Raw genomic sequence first — 18,478 nt, forward strand, 5'->3', positions numbered from 1 at the left:
GTCTCTGTGGGAAAATCCACATTATAATAAAGAGTTTCTAAGTTATAATAAGAACTCAAGCACTTCTGAATGTTCTCCTGGTCTCCTAAATCATCCAGCATCATCTGCAGATGCTCTGATCACCAGCAGTGAAGACAAAGGTAAAAACAACGTTGTTCTCTCTGAAGAAACAAAATACTTCGAAAGTGAATCCACTGATTTAAGTGTGTCTGTAACTTTTCCAGACGCTTCTCAAAAAGGAGATGAAAGGAAAAATAGTTCTGCAGTTGCAGAGGCCACAGACAGTCAGAATAATAAACTGCCTGAAAAAGTTGCAGGAACGGATCAAAAGGAGAAAACAATTCAAGGTTCTTTCCAGAATTGCACTGACATAAAAGAAAATGAAATTCCCGGGTACTCGGAACGCTACAGTAACCCTTCTCATGTGACTGTGCTGGAATCAGGCTCACTTACTTTTCAGAGCCAAGGACAGACTGGCAGTAAAGAATCAAAGTCTTTTCCATCCTGCTTTGCAGAAGATACTCCAGCCGAAACACCTTTTCAAAGCTCCAAGAACTTCAGTGCTTTTGATACATCTTGTTTACTTGATGACTCAAAATCTCTAATATTTAGTCAGCTTGAGGACTCCCTTCAAGACGCCTTTTTGACTGAGGAAGTGTCCTCCAGTTGTGCAAATGTGTGCTCCATAAAAGAAGATTTTCCTCAAGCATTTACAAGTGCCAATCACCTATTCCTAACACCACTTTCAGAATCTTCTTTGACTGCAGATAGAGGCCCTGGTGAAACTGGCACATATGATATTTCACATACAAGTGTATTGAAACGTTCTCCATTTGCTGTTTTGCAAATCCAAGACACTCAGTCTGATAAGGCTGTGGTATTTGATGAGCCAATACGTGCTTCAGGAAGTATTTTACTTTCTCTTGCAAAAGAAAACAGGCATTGTCCAGTATCAGACACAGACTCTACTTCATATAAACTTTCTGCTGTAGATGGGGAACCTGTTTATGGAAGTAATCATAAAAAATTTGACAGTGATATAAAAGTTGATCAGCACCACTGGGGTAAAGTTCCACCACAAGAAGCTTGCACAGGACACATAGAGAAAGTACTAAATGATAATTCTCTTTTATTACCATCATTACCTTTGGGGCGTACGGGAAGGGCAATTCTTGTTAAAGAGGGACAAATGAGAAAAACACTTCACAGAAATGAGGCAGAATTGCACTCAAATACTGAGGCTGAACATTTTGCAGTAAAGACAGAGCAGAGAAAAACACCATGTAGAGAACCTGTTGAAATACAAACTAATGTATCCTCAAATTCTGCAAATGAATTAGTAAATTCGGAAGTTGCAGTGTTGGAAAATCTGTATCCAGGAGATGTTGATATGGATCCTGAATACACCAATTCATTTAGTCCAACATACCCCACATACAGCAGGAGCACTGATCCCAGACGACTCCATCACGCTATCTTGGGTTTTGAAAAAAACCCTGCAGATCTGCAACATAATTGTCAGTATGTGCCTACAGGTGAACAGATGGAACAGGTGCTGGGTAGAACAAATACAGAGGATAGAAAAGAGATTTTACTCTGCCAAAATAATACAGGTTCAGGTGCTGATGGCCCTGCTGCTGATGCAGGCAATTGTTCAGCAATGGGAGATGATATAATGAGGAATAAGACTCTGAAATCAGAAAGACTGAAGTTTTCTGTAATGAATAATGACAGTACCTCTGTGAAGTTTTTACCAGAAACCCATGATTTGCCTCCTCAAGAATCCAAATCTGTGCAATTAAGAGGCAAACGATCATATTCTACCACACGGAATACAAAGACCTGTAAACAAAATGGACAGAGACCTTACTTACAAAGTCACAGACTATCAGCCCCAGCTATTGCTGTCTTCTCTGATACAGAATATACTTTGGAAGCTTCATCTAAGGCAGATCCCTTATTGTATTCTGTATCTAAATCACTACAAGATTTAAACATGAGTGTCGAGCCTCCATCACCAACTGAAGATGATCTTCGTGGACTTGAAAGATTTTCAAAGCAGGAATCAAAGAACTTTCTACAGGTTAAATCTAAAACCAGATTTCAGCAAAGAATGGCACAAACTAAAAAGCTTGCAAACTGTGATCCCAAAAATTTACAGAGCTTTGCAGCAAGAACTCACAGCAGCCAGTCTCTAAAAGACCCTACTACTCGATCTCCATCATCGTTACTGCGTACAGCTCACAGTTCTGTGGGTGCAGAAGCAAATATCCATTCAAAGAGTAGTTCTGTAGCTCAGTGTAGTGAAGGGAAAGTTGAAGAAGCTGGATACCAGCCAGAAACAAATTTATTTTTGCAAGACAATAAGGACTCAATGCATTTTAGTTCAAGTGATATCAACCCATATATTCACCCATGGCAACAAGATGGATCATGCAAGATTGGCTGGAAACAGTATATTTTTGGCAGTGCAAGTGATGTCTCTTGCAATCAACTTCCTTTAAACCTGGAAAATCGTAAAGTTATGAGATGCTCCAGTGTAGACAATGGATTGAATTCTCAAAATTCTCCTTTTCACTCTCATCTCAGTTCATACGCTACAGCAAAAGTTTTATCGAGCACTTTAAGCAGCATTGAAGGTCTTCAAGGATGGGACAATGTCAGACAAAACCTTCAGTCTGCTTACTCAAGTGACAGCACCAAGCAGTACAGCAATGTATCCAGTGAAACATTGGAAACTAATCCAGAAAATAACACTGCTGAACTTGAGAATCCTTCTGCACAACCTGGGAACTCTTCAGTGCAGGTTGATGAAATTGTACTATTATATCCTTCTGAGTCTGAAAGGCCTTCCAAAAAACTACCAGGGACTACATGTGAGCAGGGAACTCAAACAGCAGCTCCAGGAAGGTATAAAAGGCAGAGAAGACACCAGAGAAGCTATACGGATGTTTCTGCAAGAAAGCAGGAAACAAACAGAGATTTAGTTCATCAACCTTCTTCTTGGACAAGCATGCAGAACCTGTCCATGCATCTGTCGCAGCTGCTTCAGAACACTTCTGAGCTGTTGGGAAACCTCTCCCAACAGAGTATTGTAGATAATGAGCAGAATGCCAGAATCAACCAAAGAGGAACTGAAGAGACTGTAAAGGCTACTAGATCAGATAGCTGCACTCAGACTACAGCAGACGTAGGCACTCAGACAGAGATTCTGGAAGAACCTCAAAGCAAACATCAAGAAAAACAAATGGAGGAAAAAGCAGAAAACGAATTGAGGGTGGCTCAGGCAGTAAATGTTGATTGGAAAGAAATAGGTACGGTCACAGTAGGTAAGATTCTCCAAAGGAAAGAGGAAACACTGTCCTTTGAAGAAAGAACACAAGAACAAACAGAGATGAGAAGTCTGGGTAATCCTGACTTCCACGACAGTCTTGACAGCATTTTGGAAGACTCCTTTATGCGTCTGCCTCTCTTACCCAGAACCTCCACTCCTATTGTAGATTGCAAAAAACCACCATTGAATACACAGCAGAATGTTGCTTTTACTAGTACCAGAGTTTCATCTGTCACATCATCTTCACTGAGTTCAAGGCAAGATGGTTCTTCATGCACTGTAGTTAGCAGCCCTACTGATAGCACTTCTCAATCTGTAGCATCTTACCCTCAGGATAAAAGAAGGGTCAGTGAACTAGAGATTCCAGCAGAGAGAAAATTCTATTACAAAAACACTCTGCTAGTCGACAGGGCCTCTTCCCCTATTCTTACTCTCAGCGCTAGTCCCAGCAGCCAGACTGCTTCTAGCAAGTCTGTCTGCCCTATTAAGCAACCTCTTGGATATTCCAGTGATGCTTCAAGTCCTCTTCACAACCAGAGAAAGCAGAGGGCAGGTCCACAGTCCAGCATGCCACCTCATGTGGACAACTTTTCACAGACAGAAACAGACAGTGAATCTAATGCTTCTAGAGAACATAAGGGCGTAAGAAAGAAATCGGGAAGTTTCCCAGATAAGAAAGCAGCCGACGAGCTTTTAGGACAGCATGGTTCAGAAGACCTGGGGCAACAGCACAGAGTAAAGGTTGACACCCACACTACCATTTGTGCAAAACGACTGTATCACTCTAGCAGTATGTTGGAGGTGTCGGGCCACAGGGAACTTCTAACAGGTGATCTCAGAGACCACAGTCCACTGGCACGTTCGCTTCGCTGTATGTACGTCACGAGGGGAGGAGGAGGTTCTTCAGCTGGAATTAGGCGCGAAAAGTACGTTGGTAATCCTGACACTGCTTTAATTCATGACTACTCGCCTCCAAATGCTGAGTTCCTTTTCAATAAAAGAATCAGTGCCACTTGTTCAAGTAAGACAAATGCTGGCACGTCCTCAGAACCTCTCGGAGAAGCAGCATCTTTACAATTTCATGACTTCCTCTGGAAACCTGAACACAGCTGCCCTGCCCCACTGTCTGATGTGAGCGACGTGCAGACTTCCTTCCAAGATGACAATATGGATTCTGTCACTGAAAGTGAATGTGACACTGAGATTCCTCTCAACAAAAATACTACTTTTGCAAAGCCTCACAGGCCTCGGAGCTACAGCCTCCGGGACTTACCCATACACAATAAATTCAGCAACTGGTGTGGTGTTAAGGGCAGCCCTCCTTCCTTGCTCAGCTTGAGTGGCAGCATGGCTGACTTACAAAGTCGGGCAGAAAAGAAACCTAGAAGCACACGAGCAGCAGAAATGGAAGAGAAATCCCAGCTTTGTGACAGCAGGAGCAGAGAGATTGAGAGACTTCAACGAGAGCGTGCTCAGATCATGTCTGGCATTCACCTGGATCTGCATCAGCATCCCCTCACTGTGGAACTGACCGAAGCAAAGCTCAATTATGGCATCGGGGAAACGGACGCCCTGCTGAGGGTCCTTCAGAGCGGGACAGCAGAGGACCTGGTGGCGATTCCAGTGAAGCAGCAACTCTATGAAAGGTAAATTACTTCAAGTAGTGTTGTTGTAAGTATTTTGAATACACTTCATGTACACTTCATGCAGTGTAAATAACATTTAGTAATGAGCACCTAATCGTTTAGTCACACTGAGTAAACAGTATGTGAAAAGTTATAGTATTAAGCTAATACAAAATTTGGGGGTTACTTCAAGAAAATAGGGACAAGTATAAGATTTGGTGTAATTCAAATCTAGTGTCACCCTCTCTTAAAATCTCTAGCAGCTTTAAGAGCGATCACATGTACCTGGTGATCATGGGAATATATTTCATTGATTTATTGCAATGTAAAAATAACTGATGCATACTATTTATGGGAATATCTTATTCATGTTAATTCTGTGATAAACGTTGCTGTATGAATATGCCAAAAGAAACCAAACAAAACGCCATAAGTATATAAAGTAAATTATGAAAACCATCAAGATTCTAGATTCTAGTGACTGAGTTACAGAACTCAGTTTAGGAAGCTGTTGTCACTACAAAGATTTAGGAGTAGCTGCATTGGTCTCCATCCTCAATTTGCCTCTTAGCCACTACAAGCAGTAGCCAAGACCCTCTTATGCATTTCCTACTGTTATAAAAGCAGTGGAGTTTCAGAATTTCTGCATCATCTGTCAGCATGTGGCCAAAGGGCTATTTGGAAGGGGGTGTATGGTACTAGTTTCCTACAAATTTTACTTTACAAAGCTACCTAAGTGTTTTTTAGGAAAATAAGAAAATGTAACTTTGCAGGGTGCTTTTTGTCAATCTAATCATGTTTCTCTGACAGACACATGAGGACCATTGAAACTCTGAGGAAAGAAAGAGAAAAAAGGCTGCAAAGATACCAAAGAAGCCGAAGTCTGAGTCCTCAAAAGCATCTGAGTCTGTTACAGACGCTGGATGCGAATCAGAGGGATCCAGATCTCCCCAGCAGACGCCGAGAATATCTGCAACAACTGAGAAGAGATGTGGTGGAAAACACCAGGTAGGGCATTAGAAACTTCTCTTTTGGCATGATGCACATTAACAGTGTTCACACTGGGTGCGTATTAATGGTTCTTACTGACATCTGAGACTTCCGTGGCAGAATTCTTCTCAGTGCAGAAGCGCTAAACTTTGGGATAGAAAGTGCTGTCAGGAAAAGCATGAACCTGTTTTAGAAAACATGCACTAAAAATTTCCATCTGGTTTATTTCAGTCCATAACAAGTGTCTTCATTTGTGTGTATGATGCATAGGGACAGCCAAGTATTTGTTCAGTCTTCACTCGTTACAGATCAATCTGTATTCTTACTCCTTCACTAACTTAAAAGACACGTGAAACAGCTAAGTTTTGTGTTAAATGTCAAAGAAGTTCTGCAGCCCTTCACCATGTAGAATTTGAGATTCTCATCCTCCACCATATTCTCTAAAATACTTTTATTTCCTTTGCAGTAGGTCAGGAGACAGTTATTTTCCCAATGCAATTATTTTGTGTGTGATATGCCAAAGCAGTAACCTTAGCTGATATGGAAAGCTGACTTAGAAACCAGTGCAGTTGCTACAGTAATCTCAGTGTTAAACTGGACTTGCAATCTAAATAATTTTCCAAGGTTATTTTGCTTCAGTGAACAAAAAGAAACTTTTTTGAGGCTAATATGGTGGGGTTTAATTGTTGTTCTGGCAAATTTTACTGTTCATAGAATGGCTTGGGTTGGAAGGGAACTTAAAAATCATCTTGTTCCAACCCCTCTGCCACAGGCAGGGGCACCTTCCACTAGAGCAGGTTGCTCCAAGCCCCTGTGTCCAACCTGGCCTTCAACAGTGCCAGGGATGTGTTGAAAGATGTTCTGTGCCAGAAGATTATTTTCTCATGGTATTTTGCCAGGTGACCCCATTTCAAGCAATTAAGTGTGTTTCCCACCACTTACCTACCCTTACAGAGTTCAAGAACCAAAAAGAAGAAGCATTCAGCATCCCTCAGACATTGAACTATTGCTCCGAGATTACCAGAGGGCACGAGAGGAAACCAAAAGTGAAATTGCACGAGCTAGGGACAAACTTCGCGAGAGAGCTGAGCAAGAAAAGAGGCGTATACGGGAGCAAATATTTTCTCAGTTACAGAAGGTGAGTGTTACAGAGGAAACCATGGGGCATTATTCACATCAATGTGTTGTTTTAAAGGGAACTATGTTCCTTTGGCTAAGTAATCCTCCTGTTTGATACGTATCAGCATTGAAAAGCCAAAGAATAAAATGTAAATTTGTGATTAAAAGAATTTGAGTAATATTGAACCGATACTGTTCATGCTTCTGAACTACACCTTCCTGAAGCTGTATTTTATGTACAAGAAACTCCTTAAGTCTTCTCATTGGCTGGAGCTTACATAGTCATGCTGTGAGGCATCTGCCCCATCAATGGAAGAGTTTTGATAAGGTAAACTGGGTTTATTTCAGTATGTAATTAAACACAAAGGCCTTTCTTCTTTTTTTTCTGTTCTTCTTTTTAGATTGTACTTCATGTGTGTATTTGTCCTCTACTTTTTTTTCTTCTGCACTTTGTTACCCACCTTGTACAGCCCAAGCATGTCATGCACAGTCCATGCATTTCTCTTCCAGATGCAATGACAGTACCTCATTAGGACGTGTCTGTTCAGCTGGAGAAGGCTCTGGGGAGACCTTAAGAGCAGCTTCCAGTACCTAAAGTGGGCTGACAAGAAATCTGGAGAGAGACTCTTTACAAGGGCATGTTGTAATAGGACAAGGGGAATGGCTTTAAACTAAAACAGGGTAGATTCAGATCAGATATTCGGAAGCTCTTCCCTGTGAGGGTGGCGAGACACTGACACAGGTTACCCAGAGAAGCTGTGACTGCCCCATCCCTGGCAGTGTTCAAGGCCAGGTTGGACACAGGGGCTTGGAGCAACCTGGTCTAGTGGAAGGTGTCCCAGTCCCTGGCAGGGCGTTGGAACTGGATGAGCTTTAAGGACCCTTCCAACCCAAACCGTTCTACAATTCTTTGTTCAGCCCAGTTTTTGACTACACATTTTTAATGCACGAACCTTAGTTGTAGCTGCAGACCTCCTCTCCTCAAATGTGTGTATCTATCTGGTGCAAAATGTGGCTCATTCATTGCTCTGCACTCTTTAAGGCACCTTGAATTCAGGCACCTCCACTGGATGACTAGATCTTACTACATCTGCTACCTTGTTTTTCTTGTGTAATGTAGACATACTTCACCAGAGTTGGAAACACAAAGTTAAAACCACCTTTGAAAGTATAAATAACCTTGAACTTCTTGGTATTATCTTACGTAATTTTTACTTCTTTTTCTGGGCTGGCATTGAGTGGTTCAATTGGCTAAGGTAAAATTTCCCATCTATAACAACTACATTTGACCAGCAAGTTAAGTCAAGCCAGGGGCTACTCAAAAAAAGAGGCAAAGAAGAACAAGTGGGACTGAAAAGAGATCTTTTTTTAAAATCTTTTTTTCCCCTTAAAAACATCCCCGCATTGGTTCAATAGCCTGGACTCTTCTGTGAAGAAGAACACAGCAGAAGCTGCGTTTTCCCAGACTGCCAAGTTATACAGGGTGGTTCACTCAATGGCTTGTATGTTAGTCTTTCAAATGAGCCTGCTTATTTAATACTTTCTGTATGGCAACAGCGTTTGTCCTGTCAACACTCCTTGAAAGAAGCTGGACTTCTTTAGATGACTGCATTTTCACCTTTCAGTGCTGTCACTGATTTGACTAGCTGCTGTGCAATGTAAGCTTTGCGTGGCTTTTTGTTTGTAATACCCTGATAACCATTACAGGAAGAAGCAAGGCTGAAGACTCTTGCAAGTACAAGCACTTTATGTACAGACTCCAGCCTCAGCCTCTCCTCTGGCCCAACATCTGGCTACAACAGCAGCAATACTGCTACGTATACTGCAAGTAACCTCAGCAGCCAGGAAGGACAGGTGAGGAACAGCTGGCCTGCGAGACTGATGTCTCCTGATGCTTTAACAGTAACAGACAGATAACGCAGGAACAGAAGCAGGGCAAGTTTGTGTCACGAGTGCACAGAAGGGCGATGTGGTAGGAGCATCACCAGGTAATAGTGACACTTATTTTTTTGAGGTGTTTTTGTGTGGTTTTTTTTTCAACTCATAGGTAAAATCCAAGTAGTGTTACTGTTGTCAGTAATGCCACTATCTGCCAAATGTTTTAGAAACAAGCCTTTTCTTGTGATAAACCAGAATCTGATGTTCTCCATGTGCCTCCCTCAATGATGCATGCATTGACTTAAAGAGTTTGTGTGTGTGAACATGGACTTTCCTGAAGTTAGTTATTTTCTGGAGTATGCACCTGTGCTAGCTCCTTGCACTCGGTCTGCTCAATTTCCTGAGTCAAGGAATCATTTCAGAATCAGGGGAAAGGCAAAGGAGATACTTTATGATCAAGAGAAGCTTCCGAACTTGTAAGGCAGATATGTGACAAATACTCCACTTGCTATGTAACATAATTTATTTTACCCAATTCACACCAAAGGCTTCCACTTCTGCTCTTTCCTAAATCAGGTTTCCGCTGGGAATGCTTTGCTTTCAAGAGATATACGAGGTCGCTCAGCTGTTAGAAACAGCCAGCTTTATGTGTTAGAGCAACTACAGAAGGAGTCTACATTTGGTAAGTAAAACATATACCTGCTTATGTTTGAGCTGTATCCCAAGGCCTAAGGAAATTTGTCATTTATGTAAATAAAAATCTAATCTGATTCTCCCTGCTCATGGCAGGGGGGGTTGGAACTAGATGATCTTAAGGTCCTTTCCAACCCTAACTATTCTATGATTCTATGATAAGATGTCCCTACCATTACATGACTTCAGGAAAATACTATCAACCAGTAGCCAGAGCTTGCTTAGAATTTCCTGAAAAACTAAGTGGGGATCTGGCCCCTCTAAAGTTGGTCTTTGTCCTCCTGTGTTACCACACCAAGTGTTCTTGGAGGACAACACTTTGAATGAACTAAAGACACATGGGAGGGGCTAAAGCTGCAATGGGTATAAGATTGTACATGCAAGTTCTTATTTTTATCCTCCAGACTGCTGCTTCTTCTTTAGGTTATTTTGGTAGCTTATACGTGGTAATAACTTAAACTTGAGTAATGCACGATGTAACTGCAGTGTAATTACTAATATGCAGATTGCCTAGACAAGAGATGGCATGAGTCCTTCAGGAGGACCAGGTGGCTGGGTGCTCCAGTGGCAGGTTGAAGTCCCTGCAACAGCAGATAGCAGTGGGTTTCCTTTTCCATCTTTTTTACTCCCCTATGTTTTCTGTTTCCTGCAGAATCCAGCAGCATCCAGCCACCCCTTCCTTCTAGCAGCATCAGCTGTAGGTTCACCCATGGATTAACTATTTCTGTCAGCTCCTCTTCCACAAAAGGATACCAAGATTTATCCAAACATATCTTGGCCAATGCTACCACTGAGGTAAGTAAATAAACAGAGTTTTCACATATGTCCTATTACAAGTCGAGTTGTAGTAAAAATATGTGGGACAAGCCTTGTTGTTCTACAGTGCTGACAGTTACCTATTTGTTAGTTAGAGAGAGACACACTGAGCAATTTTAAATGGTGGGGGCCATTTGAAGTGAGCAAGGCTGCAGCAGTGGGGTTCAGAGAAGACTGCTGCATGTGAAGCTGGAGAAACTGCTGAGTCAGAAGGAAAGCATACCAACTTCCTGTTGCAGACCAGGTACAATCACTTCACCTTCATTTAGAGACATGCTCCACCCATCTCTGATTTTCTCACAATAGTTTGGGCTAGCATAGAGGCTTATATGTTATATATATATATATATATGTATAACATATATATATGTCCATCTGGCAGTTAATACTCCCTAGGGATTACACACACTGTAAAACTATGTGTGGTAAAGCCAGCTTAGTAGTTTGAATAGAAGAGAGTCTAGGAGCATGTAAAAGCTGGATGCAATTTATAGTTTCTACAGCTTTCTCTTAAACTATAAATCTGTCACTGTTTTCTAAGGTAATGGCAGCATGCTCTCACAACCTGAGGAATCTCTACACCTGCCAAGCAGCAGCTGGGTGGAAGTAAGTTTATGGCAGGGGCTAAAAAAATCTTCATATGTACTTGGCCCTCTCGTGTGCAAATACCTTTAATTTGTCTTTGACAGATATCAATGTACAGAAAAAGAGGTACGGGTTTATTACAAAGTCTTCCCTTCAGCAACAAAGCATGGGTTCCTGGGAGCAGGAGTGATAGAAAGACCCCTGCCCTATGTGTGGGGACTAGTGAGAGATCCTGGCAAACGGCATCTGTACGATAGAACTATCAACACAGCTCGAATACACAAGAAGGTAACCAGCCACATCCAGCTGGGTGAGTATCAACACAAACAACTGGCCACCATTATCATTAGGTACTTTCTCAGGTCAGGCTGCCAGCCAGAAGGGAATTTAGAGACATCTTACTTCATTTCTTTATGTTTGAATAAATACTTTCCTTATTTAATATGGGAACTTGAGCTTTGCAAGGCTTTTCCAAAGCAAGAATACTATTTAAACACATCTCACTGTAGATGTACATCTAGAGATGGTGGTTTGAAAGTCAAAATAAATCTTGAGTGGCTTGAGAAAGCGTCTTAATGACATATTAGAACACATTAACTAGAGTTCTGCTCTCTGGCACCAGGAAGTCAAAATGAAATATGCACATGCATTTAAGGGGTGGGGGAAAGTGTGCTGAGTTAAAGTTGTCAAAGTCTAATTCCCCTCTTTGTTGTTTTCCACAGTGTATTTAGTGACTGATACCTCCCTCTGCTATCTAAAGCAACCCCGGGATTTCTGCTGCATTACTGTAGAAGCCAAAGAGGTAAAGTGAACATTCTCTCTGCAGCACAGAGGAGTTGTGCTGAGCTCCTGGTTCAAGGACAAAAGGGAGACGGAAGGGAAGTCCATGCTCATCTTTCCAGAAGTGACGGTATAATGGGTAGAAAAGCCATGTGCATACAACACAAGGGAATTGTGTATAAAACCCTCATGAATGACAATCATCAGCCAAGCCCTGTTAGGCAGTAACGCAAGTGTTACACAGCATAGTCTGGTTACAAACATGCAAGATAATGCCAAACACAGATTAATAAATTAATAAAATAATAAATATGGGAAATATTATTTCATTAGAAGAGTTCTTTTAACTAGTATGAGAAATATATCCTCATGACAAACAGAGAAAACATTACTGTATGCATTAAAAAAATGTACCAGTTGTCATCTTTACACTTTGTCACATGCAGGAGAACTTGTCTGTCTTAGCTGTCCAGTCTGTCTATGATGCATCCATGCCCCACCCTTGCAAAGAAGTGGTGAGAGGGGAGATTTTGCCAAGTGCTTGGATACTGGAGCCTGATGTGGTGAATGGAAGAGATGTCACCAGAGTTATTTACATGGCACAGGTAAGATTTTGCTGTATGTCCAACTGTGAATGAGAAAAGCTGTTACAGATAAGAGCTGTAAGTAACAAAATCTATAATCCTGATGCTATGCTCCAAGAGGTGACCGTGAATGCCTCCTCCACTTCACACTCTTATCTAACATAACGTGCACTAAAGCAGAGAGAATCTTACTAGGATTGTGCTGAAGCACATGGTTGATCCTGAGCTTTTGCAGCATCTGGAGCTGCTCCCCTGGATACCAAGACCCTTCTGTAATGGATTATTAGCAGTTCCAATGGATGTTGCCTTCTCACAGGGGGAGCCGGTATGGAAACCCTTGTTGGCATTTTTACCTTGCTGTGGGCAGAGAAGTCCACCTCAGGTTACAGTATTTTCAAAATGCACAGAAATACTGGTTGCTGAATTTTTCTAACTGAAGTTGTTAATTCTTCAGACTTAACAGGCACAAAACAGAAGGCCAGATTAGGATTCCAGTTAAGAAAACCCTGCCATCCATTTATTACTGATTCATCTGAAAAGTAGGCTCTCCTTGAGACAGTGGTACCAAGTAATGTCCAGAAGAGAATGCCAAATGTGTATAATTTATTTTAAAGTGCTCATCAGAGAGCTAAATGTCATTAGTCCATTACACTTAGCTACAGAATATATGTTTTTAGAGACAATTAAAAAATCATCTTTAATTATAATATTTAGTAATATTAATATGATAATAAAGATAATATAATAGTAATCTTTAATTATAATAATATATGCATATATATTTTCAGTAACACTGGATCTGTCTCAAACTAGTAATATTTAACTGAAGCTCAAACTAAAAAGCAGTGTGGGTCATACCTGTTGAAAGTGATCAAATATCAAAGCTTTGAAGGCCTATGGAGTATTGGGAAGGAACAGATACAAACCACACAGTAATGATAGTGTTCGTTTGCCTGTGAACTACTTTTGTAGTTTACAGACACGTACTTGCACCACCACATACTTACATATACTTACATGTACTTGTAGCACTAGAGCTATTTGAGGCTGGAGAAGCATTTTGCTTAAACCCAGGTACAAACCCTAACACGTGGCCTTTCTTCTCCTTCCTGCAGGTGGATCTCGGTGCCCCGGCTATCCCTGCAAGGCTCCTGAGTTCCATCGCCAAGCGCCAGCCCCTGGTGATCGCTCGCCTGGCACACTTCCTTGCCAGTTAGTGTTGGGTACAAAACTGGACACGTAACAGCAGCTCGAAGTTCACAGAGAGACACAAGCCTTGTAAGGGTAATGTAAAATGCTGGCTCACAGTCACAATCGAGCCTCACTGCTAACACTGGACTGTACAAAAGAAGAGTTAGGAAAAAGGATCATTTATTTTAGCTGCTCGGAAGAAATGCACCAGGAAAACCTCCACGGAGCAGCAGGAAGGTGTGCTGTCTCTATAAAAAGCAGAGGAAGAGACTTTGATTTACAATAGCCAACATCTTGCATGCAGGATGTAGTATTTAATTTCTGTTTCCAAGAAGCTTCAAAGACCCACCTTCTTTCTTTAAGAAAGCTTAGGCAGCAGTGGGAAAAAAGCAATAGAAGCAATGAAATGCACTACAAACTGGAAACAGTCCGCATATGGCTTGAGACCCTTTGCAACTCTTGAGTAGAGCTGCAAAGCCACTTTCTGATGTTGAGATAAGCATCAAATGCAGAATTCCTAACAGTGTAGATAAATCATTTAACCTAGCTCGCTGGCTAGACTTCCCCTGGAGAAGGGAAGCTCAAACAGAGCGATATCCACTAGTCACCCTACACCCTAGATAGATTTTTCTCCTGTAGTTGGCTGGTGGCTTGCAGCCAGTGTGAGGTATTTTGGATTGCCACTACACTATGCAGCATCAGTGGAAACCACCACACCTCAGGACACAGTTCTACTGCACTGCAGAATTAGGTGCTTTGAAATCAAGAAACCAAACTGACAGTTGTAAACAGTGACACTTTGTCATTAGTAGGGAGTAGTACCAAGTAATCAGCTTGTTTCTAGAATTTATATCCTGCAAATAAAAGTAGCTCCAGCATTTTTCCACAATGGCGCTTTCTATCAGCTGCAAATCCAGCCTGGCCATAGTCCTACCACACTTCCTTGTTCAGAACATGACCAGTTCGCTCACTGCAGTGAAGACAGACTCTTCCCACTCAATTACCTCATGGCATTACTGTTGACCTTAGTCCAACAATCCTGCTGTCAGGCTTTACATATTTGTTCAACACTCCCTAGTTTGGTCACACATTCCTAAAAAGAAACAAAACCACAACCAGCTCAAGTAATTCCATTAGTTCTTCAGCACAACAGTAAAGATCATTTCATATACCTTAAGTAAGCAATAGAAGCTGCTATGATGTGCTTTCCTTAGCTCAAAAATGCCCACATTGTTCAAGAAGCTGTTGCACTTTAAATTTGTCAAGTGAGAAATATGTATTCATGCGACCACCTTACCAGAGTCAGCTTCTGCTACTTCAACAGTTACTGTAAGTAAAAGATGAGTTTTCCCACCTTTTGAGTTCAAGAGCCAAGAGCTACTTTTGCTATATCTTTGCACAGGTGTAATTTTGGCTCTCAGCTTCTATGTTACTTCCTGTTATAAATATATTCAGTTTTAAAAGAAAATAGCTATTTTGAATTGATATTTAAGAAAATAGCAGTTTTGAGGCATACCAGCCCAAGGCTTCCCCCCTGAAAACTATACCAGGTAGGATAGCAAAACCTTTCACTTACTTACAAATTTGCTTTGGTTACAATCTTAACACCAAAATTATGCTGTTCTTTCATGGTGAGGCTCAGCATCTTCTTAGAAGCCTGCCAAACCGTGTCATGGCATATGGTTCACTTCCAACCACATGCATCCTCTGTAGCCCCTCAAGGACAAAGGGACAACCCAGCACAGAGTTTTCTGCAGCTGAGCAAAAATAGAGTTCCAGGTTTGCAACCTGTCATAGAGTTCCCCATCCTCCTCCCTCTTGGTGGAAACAAAGAAAGGAAGAGCCAATGAGGCAGTACATTAAAGCCCTATTTAAAATGAGCAGAAACAGCAGCATGGGATATTGGCTCTATCCCCAGTGTTGCTTCCAAGCATGGCTGGGGGAGGTAGGGGAGGTCTTCATCCAACCCACACAAGATTTGCTCAGTGCTTTGCTTTTTTTCCCTTTTATTTTGGACATGGCACTAGTGATGAAGCAGTTTTTGTAGGAAAAACATCTAGGGGGACTCCTGTTGATCAACGATGCCAGTGCCTATGAAGGATAATGTCTTATTGTACAGTGCATCAGATGTTTATTTTTATATACACATAAGATTTTTTTTCTATGTTTACAGATTAAGTTATTTATATATGCTTGTTTTGAAGCAGTTTTATATGCTATCAAAGCTAAGTTTTATTTTTATCAGTACTGAAGTAACTTTTTTTTTAATACAATCTTCAATTGATACTAAAAAGCCTATTTATATAAATGTTTTCTTTTGCAAATATAACATTTTATGGTACTTGTTAATGTACGGCATTGGTTTGTTTGGAAGGAAGAAATAAAAACCCAGCAGATACTGAATTTGTTAATCTACAACGGGCAAAAACCAACTTCCTGTAAGTTACTGCTGAGCAGTAGATGATCAAACCAATTGTACCACCTACTGTTGCATCTCTGCTCTTAATCAAGATTGCTATTTTCATATCCACAGTAAATGGTATTTTCTACACAAGAAAACGTGCCCCGCATTATTTTCCTCCAGCTAAAGACACCCATCTATGGAACTATGTCAGATAGAGATGTACCACAAAAACTAGCTTGGAGGGGGAGATGTAGGGCTCCTACATACCTGCTGAGGAATGTGCATGGAATAGGAATTTGTGGCCCAAGAGTCAAGGAGCCAGTCGCTGCCTGAATTTGGTTCCTGTGATGCAGTGTCCAAGCAAAGGGATTGTGTTGTGTTTTTCAAGTGAGGCAATGGCTCCTCTGACTGCACACCCTGAAGGAAGTTAGTAGAACACCCTTTTGCTTCATTTTCTTTTGGGAGTTGTGAGTTTACAGCAGGAAAGACTGACAGAGGGAAGGCTACATGCTCTAACCTAGCTTGCTGTGAGCTCTCTTCTCCCTGCTGCTCTCCTTGCAGCACCACACCAGGTATCATGCATGGAGCACTCACACTAAGAGGAGCCTCTCAGCCCCCATGGGACTGTGGTCATGCATCCTCAGCATCCCTAGGCAGGAAACAGCATCCATACAATAGTTCCTACAGTTTAGTTACAAAGTCAGGGTCTGGCTTTACAGAGCAACCAGGGCAAAGTACCACGGGATGCCCAGAAAACTAGAGTAACTCCTTTAAGACATAAGACCATGGACACAGAGGTGTATCTTACCTGCTGGTTCCCACAGAAGGACTGACTGCCTTCGGCCCCATAGGGCACAACTGTGCTCTGTGTATGTAGCAAACTGCTCCTGGGCCTTGCTCACCTTTTAAATGAGAACTTCCAAGCACACTGAATTAGAGAAGGATAATTCAGGTATGTTGAGGTCGTGAGACCAGCTGTGGCCATGGCATCTGTGCAAACAGTTTTACAATATCCAAATAAAGTCAGTTCCAGAGATGAGAACACCCTTTTTTACCATTATAAATTGCAGCTTCTTCCCCCTTCCACCACCCCTTATATAAACTTATAGGTCAGTATAAACAAAGCAGCTGCTGCTCCACTTTCTCTGCCCCATGCTCTGTGTGTGGCAAGGCACCTTTTTTGTACTTTGCCCCAGTACCAAGAGGTTATATAGATCAACAGCTTAAACACAAACCAGGACATTTAATCATGTTTATTATGACAAAGAACAACTTCAAATGAGATCTGCAGCAAAAAGTCACACACTACTCAGCCTCAGGGAGCAGACAGGGTATGAGAGGGTATACTTGCTAGTCCAGTTTGTATTACCATATGCAGCCTGCCTGCTTCTAGGGACCCTCTGCTTCAGTCACACCAGAAAATCCCTACACTGAGCCATGCAGATGGCACATGCCCAGTCTTTCAAGACAGTGCTCAGTAACCAAGTCTAGAAAAATCTCAGTACAGTTCAGACACTGATGTGCCTCTGTAGCCCCTCCCTCTGAAACCACAGTTATACCTCATGAGTCCTGCCTGTGGTTTCTCTTAAACCACTGACTCCAAGAAGTCACCTTTTCTCACCTTATCCAAGGGAAGAAGCAAGTTAATTAGCATAAGGTAAAGGTGCCCTGAGCTTCACTTTGTCCAGATGATGTTCTCACACCGCACAGTATTTGCCTTCTGGGAAAACCTGTGCTAACAGGACACTCCCAGACAAAAGGAAATCATTTCCTCACTGCTACAGGGGCAGGAAAAATAACCTCACGAGACACCTAATGAGCACCTGATGGTGTCCTGCCAGCCCCCAGCAGTCCCTGCCCCAGGCCCCAGTGTGAGGAAATACTTGGGGGTGGACGGGAGGTCACACCCTTGGTGATGATCTATCCGCACGGGCAGAAATGCCCACTGTCCTCATGGAAAGGATTCCTTTCCAAGCCAGCTCTCCAGGGGATGCCACAGTGCTCTTCCACTGCTGGTCTGTCTGCTCTTCCAGGCTGTCATTTTCTCACTGCAGCACTTCCTGTCTGATAAAACCCAAACTCAAGGCAAAAAGGATTATAAAAAACAGCAGTCAGATGCCATTTAAGTTCACATACTATAAAAGTGTCTTAAAAATACTGTGCTCAGTAAAAATATAGAGATATTTTTCTCCCTTATTTCTATTAAAAACCCTGGGAAATTACAAGTTCTGTTTCCAACAAGAGATGGAAAAACACTTAAGCATCCACATCCTCTAAGAATAATGCCGTCAGTGTTCTGATGTATATATTTAATATGATTCAACTTTTAAAATGAGTCTTAATTAAAATCAAACCTTTGAAATTGAGCTCTCAATGAAAAATAAATAATAGGCTCATCTTCATGTCATAGAGGTTTCACCTTTTCCCTCCCCTGACAGCAGAGTCTTTGTTAAAAGACAACATGAGAAGTCACATTAAA

At 41.7% G+C, this 18,478-nt stretch overlaps 1 protein-coding gene across 1 annotated transcript in view; it reads left to right on the top strand.

Moving 5' to 3' along the window:
* Window positions 1-13,621, top strand: part of STARD9 (StAR-related lipid transfer (START) domain containing 9) — a gene marked incomplete at its 5' end in the record, with an annotated part of 47,993 nt that extends 34,372 nt beyond the window's left edge. Inside the window, 11 exons of the mRNA XM_010010060.1 lie at window positions 43-4,980; window positions 5,770-5,967; window positions 6,904-7,087; window positions 8,776-8,922; window positions 9,523-9,628; window positions 10,292-10,434; window positions 10,997-11,061; window positions 11,145-11,350; window positions 11,763-11,842; window positions 12,267-12,425; window positions 13,520-13,621. Coding sequence (XP_010008362.1) covers window positions 43-4,980; window positions 5,770-5,967; window positions 6,904-7,087; window positions 8,776-8,922; window positions 9,523-9,628; window positions 10,292-10,434; window positions 10,997-11,061; window positions 11,145-11,350; window positions 11,763-11,842; window positions 12,267-12,425; window positions 13,520-13,621 — 6,328 coding nt within the window. The remainder of the gene's footprint in view (window positions 1-42; window positions 4,981-5,769; window positions 5,968-6,903; window positions 7,088-8,775; window positions 8,923-9,522; window positions 9,629-10,291; window positions 10,435-10,996; window positions 11,062-11,144; window positions 11,351-11,762; window positions 11,843-12,266; window positions 12,426-13,519) is intronic.
* Between the last annotated feature and the right edge of the window lie 4,857 nt (window positions 13,622-18,478).

Source organism: Nestor notabilis, unplaced genomic scaffold (genome assembly GCF_000696875.1).
Source record: "Nestor notabilis isolate BGI_N333 unplaced genomic scaffold, ASM69687v1 scaffold17872, whole genome shotgun sequence".
In the NCBI taxonomy this organism is placed as follows: Eukaryota; Metazoa; Chordata; class Aves; order Psittaciformes; family Psittacidae; genus Nestor; species Nestor notabilis.